General features: G+C 37.1%; 2 protein-coding genes across 4 annotated transcripts in view; both read left to right on the top strand.

Annotated features, from left to right (window-relative positions):
* The window catches only part of LOC148110770 (uncharacterized), an 82,169-nt gene extending 81,107 nt beyond the window's left edge, over window positions 1–1,062 (top strand). The window contains exon 3 of the mRNA XM_087867915.1: window positions 977–1,062. Within this exon, the coding sequence (XP_087724041.1) occupies window positions 977–1,008 (32 nt within the window). The 3' untranslated portion in view covers window positions 1,009–1,062. The remainder of the gene's footprint in view (window positions 1–976) is intronic.
* ZNF385B (zinc finger protein 385B) overlaps window positions 1,015–12,090 on the top strand; it is a 296,219-nt gene continuing 285,143 nt past the window's right edge. Inside the window, exons 1-2 of one of the 3 annotated variants that reach the window (XM_045806235.2) lie at window positions 1,015–1,128; window positions 1,866–2,183. In XM_045806235.2, coding sequence (XP_045662191.1) covers window positions 1,868–2,183 — 316 coding nt within the window. In that variant the 5' untranslated portion in view covers window positions 1,015–1,128; window positions 1,866–1,867. Of the gene's footprint in view, window positions 1,129–1,865; window positions 2,184–12,090 lie in introns of those variants that run through there. The other 2 variants (XM_045806236.2, XM_087861857.1) reach the window with 2 other exon arrangements.

Raw genomic sequence — 12,090 nt, 5'->3', positions numbered from 1 at the left:
GGCTGGCCACCAAGCCATGGTTAGGAGCTTGGACTTTTCAGCCCTATCCCTGATTCTCTTGAAAAGGAGAGGAGAGTAAATGATCAGTCATGCCAACTTGATGAAACTTCCATAAAATCCCAAAAGAACAAGGTTCAGAGAGCTTCTAGGTTCATGAACATATGGAGGCGCTGGGAGAGTGGCACACCCAGAGAGGGCCTGGAAGCTTCCTCCTTCCCACATACCTTGCCCTACGCATCTCTTCCATTCAGATCTTCATGTGTATTCTTTATTATATCTTTTATAATAAGTAAACTGTTTCCCTGTGTTCTATAGCCACCCTAGCAAATTAACTGAACCCAAGGAGTGGGTCGTTGGACCTTCCACTATAGAGTGGGTTGGTCAGAAGCACAGGTAACAGGCTGGGCTTTGGCAGGTGTCTGAAGTGTGTGTTGGGGGGGAGGGGTGGTGAGGAGGCAGTCTTGTGACTGAGCCCTTAACCTGTGGGATATGTTGCTATCTCTGGGTACATAGTGTCAAAATTGAGTTACATTGAAGGACACCCGGCTGGTGTCACAGAGGATTGCTTGGCTTGGGGGGAAAACCTCCATACACGTGGTGACCAGAAGTGTCAAAAGTTAAGTGTTCTGTGTGACTAGGAAAGTGACTTTCCTCCTTAGGAAAGAAAAATCCAAGTTTTTCTAATAAAGTATAAAAATGCTGGTAATAGTGGTATTAATAAAATTTAAAAATTACATGTTAAAGTGGAACTGAGAAAATAAAAAGCCAAGACCCATCTACAACAGGTGAAGGTTCTTGAGATACTGAAAAGCTTCCTTTAAAATCTTCAATGAAGTTATTATTGATCACTATACCCTTATCTAACTAAATGAAGAAAAAAAAAATCAGCACTTAAAATTATATCTTAGTCTACTCTTTTTCTATTTTTCAATGACTAGTTTGCCATTTACTGTATTTCTTTTATTTTTTATTTCAGATGTTCTGCATTTCAACCTCATCAAAAATTAAATTGATATTTATGGGCTAATCTGGAAACCTAAATACAGTTTGTTTCACTACAACTATAAGAAAATATGTTCAAATTCCCACTGGCTGACTTATAAAGGGGCTTCTGGAACACAACTTAATGTAAGTTGCAGACATACTGTGTTTTAATCTTTGTTATTCACCTCCTCCCCGGCTAAGGGCATAGGTCTATTGGCAGGTGTGCATGCATTATATATACTTTGTGCCTATACATACCCTTTTTCACAATTCTGGGTTCATAACATTTATTCTTTCCTTCAATAGGTATTTAAATGCCTATTATGTAGAAAGTACAGTTCTAGGCCTAAGGGACGTCCAGAAAGGAGGTTACTGCCCTCATAGAACTCATACTCTATCAGAGAAACACATAAATGAAATTGCATAAATACATATGACATGCGTACGGTGATGGATGCTCTGAAGGGAGGTCACATGGCCCTAAGGGAGCATGTCACCAGGGATCCGGCTGTGTCTAGGGTCAGACGGGTTACCTGGAGAGGGTAGTACTCCAGGTAAGATCTAAAGGGTGGGCAGGAGTTAGAAAGGGCAAAGGAATCGGGAGGTGGGGGGAGGGTGGGATGAGGATAAAGGAGGAAGTACTCCTTTATCAGAGTAAACATGAGGAAAGTCGTCCATGTTCAATTCCTTGAACAGAGGAAACATGTTCAAAGACCATATTTGCTCAATGAGGTAGTTTTGATAACTTTTTCAAAGAGCATCCACTGAGTAGCTGGAAGACTTTTAACTTATCCTAAATCATGAAAATAATTTGTACTCCTACTAGAAAATCAGAAAGCATATATTTCACAAGTACCTGTACTTTTTTTTTTTGTTTTCAGGTATGAAGTACTCATTAAGCCCTAACGATTACCCTGAAGATGGTATTATGAATATGGCCACTTTTCTACGGGGCTTTGAAGAAAAGGGGATAAAGAATGACAGGCCTGAGGACCAGTTGAGTAAAGAGAAAAAGAAAATTCTGTTCTCCTTCTGTGAGGTGTGCAACATCCAGCTAAACTCTGCAGCCCAGGCCCAAGTCCATTACAATGGAAAATCCCATCGCAAGCGAGTCAAGCAGCTGAGTGATGGGCAGCCCCCGCCGCCGGCTCAGGGCTCAGGGCAGCAGCTGGCCAGCCCCGGCACCAACACCAGCGCAGGTAGGTGCGAGGGCCCAGGGCTCCGTGAGCTGCTGGGAGAAATGGCGCTGTTCTAGAAAACGAAGGCTCTAGAGTAAGATCTCTCTCGCTGTAAAGCTACCACCACAATAATATATATTCTTTTCCCTACAGTTAATTCCAAGAGCTGCTTGTTACTTCTGTGTATGTATGTGGCTATATAAGAAATTCGTATATATTAAATTAGACACATGATACACGCACATGCAATGTTGTGTATTGGATCGTAGACTTGGTCCTGTATTCTCGTAGTGTGTGAATGTTTCCTAATTTGAAATGAATTTAAGATAGATCAGTGATGTCATTTTTCTGTTCCCTCTCTCTGCAAAATTAGGCTTTCTTGGGTTTCCTTCATCTGCTTTCTGTAGGGTAGTGTACTACTTGATATACATAAAAAGCCACAGCTTTATTTATAACATCCCGTGATGCAGGAAAGGAGCATTAATCTTGAGTGTTAGACATGTTATATTCTTTTAGGGAGTTGGCAGCAGTGTGCCAGTGGTGTTCTAACAATAGGAGCAGACACTGCCAAAACCAACAAGGCTTACCTCTGAGCTCGGGCCCTGTTGCAAGTACCTTCTTGCTTCCCCTCTCACCTCCCACCCTGTCCCGTGGATGGGTAGAGGCAGAAGCTTAGAAATTTTCACATTTCTCGCATCTGCCTTGAATCTGAGAAACAGTCTTTCAAATTCTTTATCTTATCCTTAGGCAGCCCTTCCTCCTCCACATTGCTGGTCATTGGGTGTCTTCACTAGGGCACAACCAAAGAAAATGTGAAATTTACTGTGATGTGTGGTGAAGATTTCTACAGAAAGGGGGGCCTCCTACCCAGGTTTATGTGGGAGACCAAGAGAAGCCTCCTTGTAAATGTGGCGGAAGTTCTCCAAATTCCACTCTAGCAGATTCTGGTAATGAGGCTTCACCGTGGAATGCAATGATGCCGAGCAGCCATTTGTTGGAATTTCACTTGGTGCTGTTACATACTTTTTGATTTTGTGAAGTTATGGCATGACCCATATTGAGCTCCAGTGAAAATTGTGTGTGTGCTGTAAAGAAGTGATTTTTATATTTCAAGCTAAACCTAACTGCTTTTTACTCAGTGTGTGATTTAATTTCATTAAATTATTTTCCCCAATCAATACTTAGCATGCTGTGAAAGAACTTAAAGGAACTTCAAGGTTATAAGATACATATTTATTATAATAGTGAAAAATTACTTCTCCATTTTGTCTTTATTTATTATGATGATGCAAATAGTCACAGATGCATTGATGTATCTGTATTTACATAGTAAGATAGAGTTGGTGTCAGGTTAAAAACTGATTTATTTTCTTATATCTGAATCAGAGAGCAAATAGTCTTGAGTAAAGGTGTGAATGGTGTCCTTTAGAGGCAAATATGTATGTCTAAATTGAGATTAACCTGTGACTTCTAATTAGTGAGACTAGTAGCTAACATTAACTGATTATATTTTATGGGCCATTTTCTGGTCCTTTCTAGGAATTTTCTCCTTTAATCCTTTCAACAACCCTGAGGTAGGCACTATGATTATCCCTACTTTACGGACTAGGAATGGAGCACAGAGAGATAAAATAATTTGTCTAGGTTGTATGACATGGAAATGGCAGGTCTAGAATTCCAACCATATTTAATTAGTTAATAGTGAAGCCATTATTCTTTGTCACTACTTTACTGCTATTTCTTGCCATGCAGTAACACTCAGGTTAAATTCAGACCTGTGTGCTATAATATATTTGTGGTCACAAATTGTTGCTATCATGGTGAACTATCCCACTTTGATGGGTTTTGAAAATAGACATGTAAAGCTCCAACTCATGAGTTTCTCCATGCTAATGAAATTAGCTGACATAAATTTAGCTAAGACATACACAGAATATTATGGATATATTCTATAAGGCAATATTAGTATATGGGAAAATGGGTACAAAATGAGTCCGCTTTTCAAGTTGTACATGAGGTATAAAGGACGACTTTCATACACTGATAATATAGTTAATTATCCATTGTCAAAAGATGGGTTTAGCATATGATGAAGGCAAGTCACTTAATCTCTGAAAGTAGTTAACAGTAATCCTCCCATTTGGAAAAAAAAAAAAAAGTAGGTATTACAATGTCTTTTTCTCTTTGAAATAGAGATTAGACATAGATGTATGTACAAAGATGATCATGACATGACTTATAATTCCAAACTATTAAGTGTATCCCAAATGTCCAATGGGAGAAAGGTTAAATACATTAAAGTACGTTTATAAGATGAATGATAGAAACTAGAGTCATTAAAAATTGTATTTCTAAAAATACCTAATGACAGGGGAACCTGTCCAGGATACCATGCTAAGTGAAACAGCAGGAAGTAGGGTAGAATATACCTTAGTGCTATGTGTACATTTAGTCTCAACTCACTGAGGAGCAAGACTGACACGGTTTTATTTTTTCCAGTCACTTTCTTCAGTTTTGATCTATCAAACGTCTGTTTCCTGCTGGGTAGCAGTTCCCTTAACAGTTTCTCAGCCCATAACTTCTCACTTTTGTATATTCAGAGGGACTTTGATTTAAATGACTCAGCTCTATTTATAAAAACATCCATGTCAGAGCCAAGTTAAGATTTGGCTAGATAGACCCTGGAGTTGAGAGTGGAGGATGGGATGCAGTTAGCTCTCAGCTTCCCCTGCTTCAGCCTACCCTTCTGCCCATGGAGGGATGGAGGGGTGGAAGTGGCCTTATCTTACAGCCTCCGCAAGGTTGCAATGCTATTCTTGGTAGGAGATTGCTATTCTGGTTGTCTCTGGGTCACAAGTGCTCCTGACAGAGCCTGTGGATGAAGAACTCCACCAAAATGTCCCCCAGGCATTGGAAGTCCCTGAGATTTAGTTGCATCTCTCAATTTACCCCCACTTTGTAGCAAAAGACTCCATACCTCAATTGTGTATGCCTCTTTCTCCCACATTGTGGAGTCTTGGCAAGATTGTGTCCTCTATTCTTATCTATGTATTTATCAACTCTTAGAGCTTGAGGGAATGTACAGAATACATCTGACAACTAACATTCCTCTCCAAAACCTGGAGCTACTGGGGCACAGGCAGGTAGAAGTGGAGTGGGGTGTGAGGGGCTCCTCCACATTTCTCTCTCTGCTCAGGTAGCACAGGGGAGACTGGGAAGTCCACTGACAAAGTAGGCACTGAATCAAGAAACAAAATGCCAATCTTCCCTTTTTGCCCATTGCTTGGCTTTAGGGAGTGTTGTGGGCTGAATTGTGCACTCCCCCAGAAAGGGATATGTTGGAGTCCTAATCCTCAGTACTTCAGAATGTAACCCTATTTGTAGATAGAGCCTTTGCAAAGTAAATTACATTAAAATGAAGTCATTAGAGTTAGGTTGACCCTGATTCATTATGACTGATATCCTTATAAAAAGGCGAAATTTAGACATACAGACACACAAAAAGAAAAGATGATGTAAAGACACACAGGAAGAAGACAGCCATTTACAAACCAAAGAGAGAGATTAGGAACCAGTCCTTCTCTCAGAATCCCCAGAAGGAACCAACCCTGCTACACCTTGACCTTGGACTGCCAGCCTCCAGAACTGTGACTGATATATTTTTACCTAGTTTGTGGTGCTTTTGTTACAGCAGCCCTAGCAGACTGATACACAGAGGAAAATGGTATCCCATCTTCCCCACAAAGGAGAAAACATGTGGTAGTAGAGGTAACCTTCCCAAGAATTGTCAGTTTCAGAGGTAACTTTCCTTCTTCTCTGTCAGCCGTATTATAGAGTAGGGGTTGGCAAGGATGGAAGTGGGGTCCACAGGGTAATGGTTGAGACTTAAGCCATTTCTCTGAATAAGAAGTGACTGACCCCTAACCACTGGCAGTTCATTCACTAAGCTTAGAATTCAAAACCTTTAAATCTCAGCTTCTGGAGGAACAGGAGGACTCTTTTATTCAGGCCTGCAGCTGACCAGATGAGGGCCACCCACATTACGGAGAGCAATCTGCTTTACTCAGTCTATAGATTTAAGTGTAAAATTCATACAAAACAAACTCACAGAAACACCCAAACAGAATGCAGAATAACCAAATATCTGGGCAGCCCATGGCCCAGTCAAGGTTTGACACATAAAATTAATCCTTACACTGTAATTTTCCTCAAGTTATATAAATCATATTTGATGAGTAAAACAAAATTTATAACCATTTGATATTCAAGACAATGATATTTAAAAGTGCAGAACTTCAAGGGACCCAAATGGAAGTAAGATATTGGTACTCCATTTGAAGTATTTAAATGATGGTGCTGGGAGATTGTGGTAAGTATGTATATTGTAATACCCATAGCAACTACTCTGAAAATTTGTAAAGAGATACAATCAAAAAAAATATAAATAAATCAAGATGGAGTACTACAAAAATTTTCAAGTAACTCACAGGACAACAAGAAAAGATAAACATAGAAATGAGAACCAGAGGAAACAAATAGAAAACAAATAATAAAATGGCAGACTTAAGTAATAACATATTAATGATTACCTTACATGTAAATGGTCCAAATATAACAATCAAAAGAGATTTTCAGAGCAGATTAAAAAAATGACCGAGTTATATATGGCCAACAAGAAACTCATTGCACAGTCAATGATATATATAGGTTGAAAGTAAAAGGGTGGAAAAGAATATGCTATGCAGTCATAAAAATAAAAGGCATGAGTATATTAATATCTGATAAGACAGACCTCAGAACAAAGAATATTATTAGAGACAAAGAAAGACATCATGTTATGATAAGAGGTCCAATCCGCCCAGAAGGAATACATAATGATTCTAAATGTTCATGTATCAATTATAATTGAGGACTTCAGCAATTCTCTCTCAGCATCTGATAGAATTGCCAGACCAAAAACTCATCAAGGACATAGAAGATCTAAACAATATAATAAGCCAATAGGATTTAATTAAATTATTTAGAACTCCACCCAACAACAGTAGAACATATATTTTTTTCAAATCCCCTTGGAACATTCACTGAGAGGCCATATTCCAGGCTATAAGAGGAACCTTAACACATTTAAATGATCTCTGATCATAATGAAATTAAACTAGAAAACAATAGAAAACCAACATCTCTTAAATAACCCATGAATCAAAGAATAAAGCTCAAAGGAAAGAAAAAATACATAGAACTAGATGAAAATAGAAAACAACATATCAAAATATGTGGGATGTAACTAAAACAGTATTGAGAAGAAAGTTTAAATCACCAAATGCTGATATTTGAAATGAGAAAACGTCTCCAATAAATAAGTCTTTGCATTAAGAAACTAGAAAAGAAGAGAAAAAATAAACCCAAACCAAGCGGAAAGAAGAAAATAATAAAGTTCAAGTGCAGAAATATCTGAAGTTGAAAATAGGAAAACAATAGAGAAAAATCAATGAAACAAAAAGCTGGTTCTCTGGGGGAAAAAATCAATGAAATTTATAAGCCTCTAGCAAAACTGACAAAGATTAAAAAGAAAGAAGACACAAATGATATAGGTGATATCACTACAGAACTTGCCACAATTAAAAATCTAATAAGCAAATACTATAAACTTATATTCAGAAATTTGGTAACTTAGAAGAATGCATAATAAAGCTCCCCAAAAAGAAATTTATAGATCCACAGGGTTTTGCTATAGAATTGTGCCAAGCATTTAAAGAACACCAATTTTATACATTTATTCCAGAAAATAGAAGAGGAGGAAACACTCCCCAACTTATTTTATGGGGTTATTACTCTGCTATCAAAATCAGACAAGGACTATATATAAAAAGAAAGCTACAAACTAATCATGAACTTAGACTTAAAATTTCTCAATAAAATATAAACAAACTGAATCCAGTAATGTGTAAAGAGAATTTTATACCATAACCAAATTGGATTTAGTCCAGATTTATAAGATTGGTTCAACATTTGAAAATCAATAATATAAAACATCATATCAACAACTGAAGAAGAAAAATCATATGATCGTATCAATTGAAGTAAAAGAATTTTAAAAAACTCAACACACATTTATGATAAAAACTCTCGGCAGGTTTGGAATAGAGAGAAATTACCTCAATTTAATAAAGAGCACTACAAAAAGCCTACAGCTAACATCATACTAAATGGTGAAAGACCATATGCTTTACCTTAAGACCAAGAGCAAAATAAGGGTGGACAACCTGGAAGAAATGGATGAATTCCTGGAAACATATAACCTCCCAAAATTGAATCAGGAAGAAATAGAAAATTTGAACAGACCAATTACCAGCAATGAAATTGAATCAGTAATTGAAAACACCCAACAAAGTTCCAGGACCAGATGGCTTTACAGGTGGCTTCTACCAAACATTTAAAGAAGAGTTAATATCTATTTTTCTCAAACTAGTCCAAAAAATAGAAGAGGAAAGAAAACTTCCAAATTCATTCTGTGAGACATGCATTGCCCTGATACCAAAACCAAATAAAGACACTACAAAAAAAGACAGCTACAGGTCAATATCTCTAATGGACATAGATACAAAAATCCTCAACAAAATTTTAGCAAATCGAATCCAACAATATATCAAAAAAATCATTCACCATGATTAAGTGGGATTTATTCCTGGGTTGCCAAAGTGGTTTAATATTCAGAAATCAATGTGATACATCACATCAATGAAAGAAAGGATGAAACAATATGATCATTTCAATAGATGCAGAAAAAGCATTTCACAATGTACTGCCTCCATTCATAATAAAAACCCTCAACAAAGTAGGTTTAGAGGTAACATACCTCGACATAATAAAGGCCATATATGAGGACACCTGAGTGGCTCAGTTGGTTCAACATCTGCCTTTGGCTCAGGTCATGATCTCAGGGTCTTGGTATTGAGCCCTGTGTCAGGGCTCCCTGCTCAGCAAGGGAGTCTGCTTTACCCTCTCCCTCTTCCCCTCCCCACTGCTCATTCTCTCTCAAATAAATAAATAATCTTCTTTTTCTCCTCTTCTTCCCCCCTTCCCCTCCCCCTTCTTCTCTTTCTCCTCCTTCTTCTGCTCCTTTTTTTTTTTTTAATGCCATTTATGAAAAACCCTCAGCTAGTATCATACTCAACTGGGAAAAACTGAGCCCTTTCTTCCTAAAATCAGGAACAAGACAAGGATATCCACTCTTACCACTTCTATTCAACATAGTACTGGAAGCCCTAGTCACAGAAATCAGACAAGCAGAAGAAAAGTATCCAAATTTGTAAGGAAAACGTAAAACTTTTCACTATTTGCAGATGACATGATACTCTATACAGAAAACCCTGAAGACTCCACCAAAAACTACTAGAACTAATAAATGAATTCAGGAAAGTCACAGAATACAAAATCAATATACAGAAATACCTTACATTTCTGTACACTAATAACGAAGCAGCAGAAAAATTAAGAAAACAGTTCCATTTACAATTGCACAAAAATAATAACGTCTCTAGGAATAAACTTAAGGAGGTAAAAGGCCTTTACTCTGAAAACTATGAAACACTGATGAAAGAAAATCAAGACAACAGAAGCAAATGGAAAGATGTTACATGCTCATGGGTAGGACAAACAAATTGTCCTAAAATGTCCATACTGTCCAAAGCAATCTATGGACTTAATGCAATCCCTATCAAAATACCAATAGTGTTTTTCATAGAACTAGAACAAATAATCCTAAAATTTGTATGGAACCACAGAAGACCCCGAATAGCCAAAACAATCTTGAAAAAGAAAAACAAAGCTAGAGGTATCACAGTTCCAGATTTCAAATTACACTGCAAAGATATAGTAATCAAAGCAGTATTGTACTGGCACAAAAACAGACACATAGATCAATGGAACAGCATAGAAAACCCAGAAACAAACCTGTGATTATATGGTCAATTAGTCTTTGACAAAAGAGACAAGAATATGCAATGGGAAAAAGATCTTCAACAAATAGTATTGGGAAAACTGAACAGAACCATGCAAAAGAATGAAACTGGACCACTTTCCTAAACCATACACAAAAATAAACTTAAGATGGATTAAAGATGTAAATTGAGACCTGAAGTCATAAAAGTCCTAGAAGAGATCACAGGCAGTAATGTGTCTGACATCAGCCATAGCAACATTTTTCTAGGTACGTCTCCTGAGGCAAGGGAAATAAAAGCAAAAATAAACTATTGGGAGTGCATCCAAATAAAAAGCTTCTGCACGGTGGAGGAAACAGTCAACAGAACTAAAAGACAACATACTGAATGGGAGAAGATACTTGCAACTGACATCTCTGATATAGGGTTAGTATCCAAAATATATAAAGAACATGTACAACTCAATACCCAAAAAACAACCCAATTAAAAAGTGGGCAGAAGGCAGGAACAGACATTTCTCCAAAGAAGACATGCAGATGGCCAACAGACACATGAAAAGATACCCAACATTACTCTTCATCAGGGAAATGCAAATTAAAACCATAATGAGATGTCACCCTGTACCTGTCACAATGGCTAAAATCAAAAACACAAGAAACCACAAATGTTTGTAAAGATATGGGGAGAGAAAAAAAAGAGCCTTCTTGAACTGTTGGTGGGAATGCAAACTGGTGCAGCCACTGTGGAAAACAGTATCTCAATACTGTTAATCAAAAAGTTAAAAGCAGGGGCGCTTGGGTGGCTCAGTTGTTAAGCGTCTGCCTTTGGTTCAGGGCATAATCCCTGCATTCTGGGATCGAGCCCCACATCAGGCTCCTCCCCTGGGAGCCTGCTTCTTCCTCTTCCACTCCCCCTGCTTGGGTTCCCTCTCTTTCTGGCTGTCTCTCTCTGTCAAATAAATAAATAAAATCTTAAAAAAAAAAAAAAGTTAAAAGCAAAACTACCCTATGATCCAGTAATCTCACTACTATGTATTTACCCAAAGAATACAAAAACACTAATTTAAAACGATATATGCACCCCTATGTTTATTGTAGCATTATTTACAATAGCCATCTTATGGAAACAGCCCGTGTCCATTGATAGATAAATGGCTAAAGATGACGTGGTGTATATATACAATGGAATATTATTCACCCATAAAAAGGATGAAATCTTGACATTTGCAACAACATGGACAGAGCTAGAGAGAATAATGCTAAGTAAAATAAGAGAAAGACAAGTACCATATGATTTCATTCATATGTGGAATTTAAGAAACAAAACAAATGAACAAAGGAAAAAAGAGAGACACAAACCAAGAAACAGATCTTAGCTATAGAGAATAAACTGATGGTTACCAGAGGTGAGGTGGCTAAAGGGATGGGTGAAATAGGTTGATGGGGATTAAAGAGTACACTTATCTTGAGGAGCACTGAGCAATATATAAAATTGTTGAATCAGTATATTGTACACCTGAAACTAATATAACACTGTGTTAACTATACTGGAATTAAAATTTAAAAATTAATAAAATAAAAAATTTAAAAAGAGCAAGAGAAGAGAGTGTCCATTCTCATCTCTCTTATTCAAGTAGTATTGGAAATTTTCGTCACCATAATAAGGCAGGAATAAATAAATAAAAGGCATACAAATTGGAAAGCAAGAAATAAGTCTACCTCACTTCACAGATGACATGATGGTCTATCAATCCCGAAGAATCTATGAAAGAATTCCTAAAACTAATAAGTGAGTTTAGCAGGATTTCAGGATAGAGAATCAACACAGAAAAGTCAATTGCATATTTATATACTAAAAATAAACATGTGGAAACTGCAATTTAAAAACAATATAATTTACAATCACCTAATAAAATAAAACACTTAGATATGCAGTTAAAAATATGCAGGATGTGTATGCTGAAAATAACAAAATATTGAGAAAATAA

Source organism: Ursus americanus, chromosome 1 (assembly GCF_024610735.1).
Source record: "Ursus americanus isolate L20-20 chromosome 1, mUrsAme1.1.p, whole genome shotgun sequence".
NCBI lineage: Eukaryota > Metazoa > Chordata > Mammalia > Carnivora > Ursidae > Ursus > Ursus americanus.
Note: the sequence above shows the minus strand (reverse complement) of the source record. Positions and strands in the feature narration are given on the sequence as shown.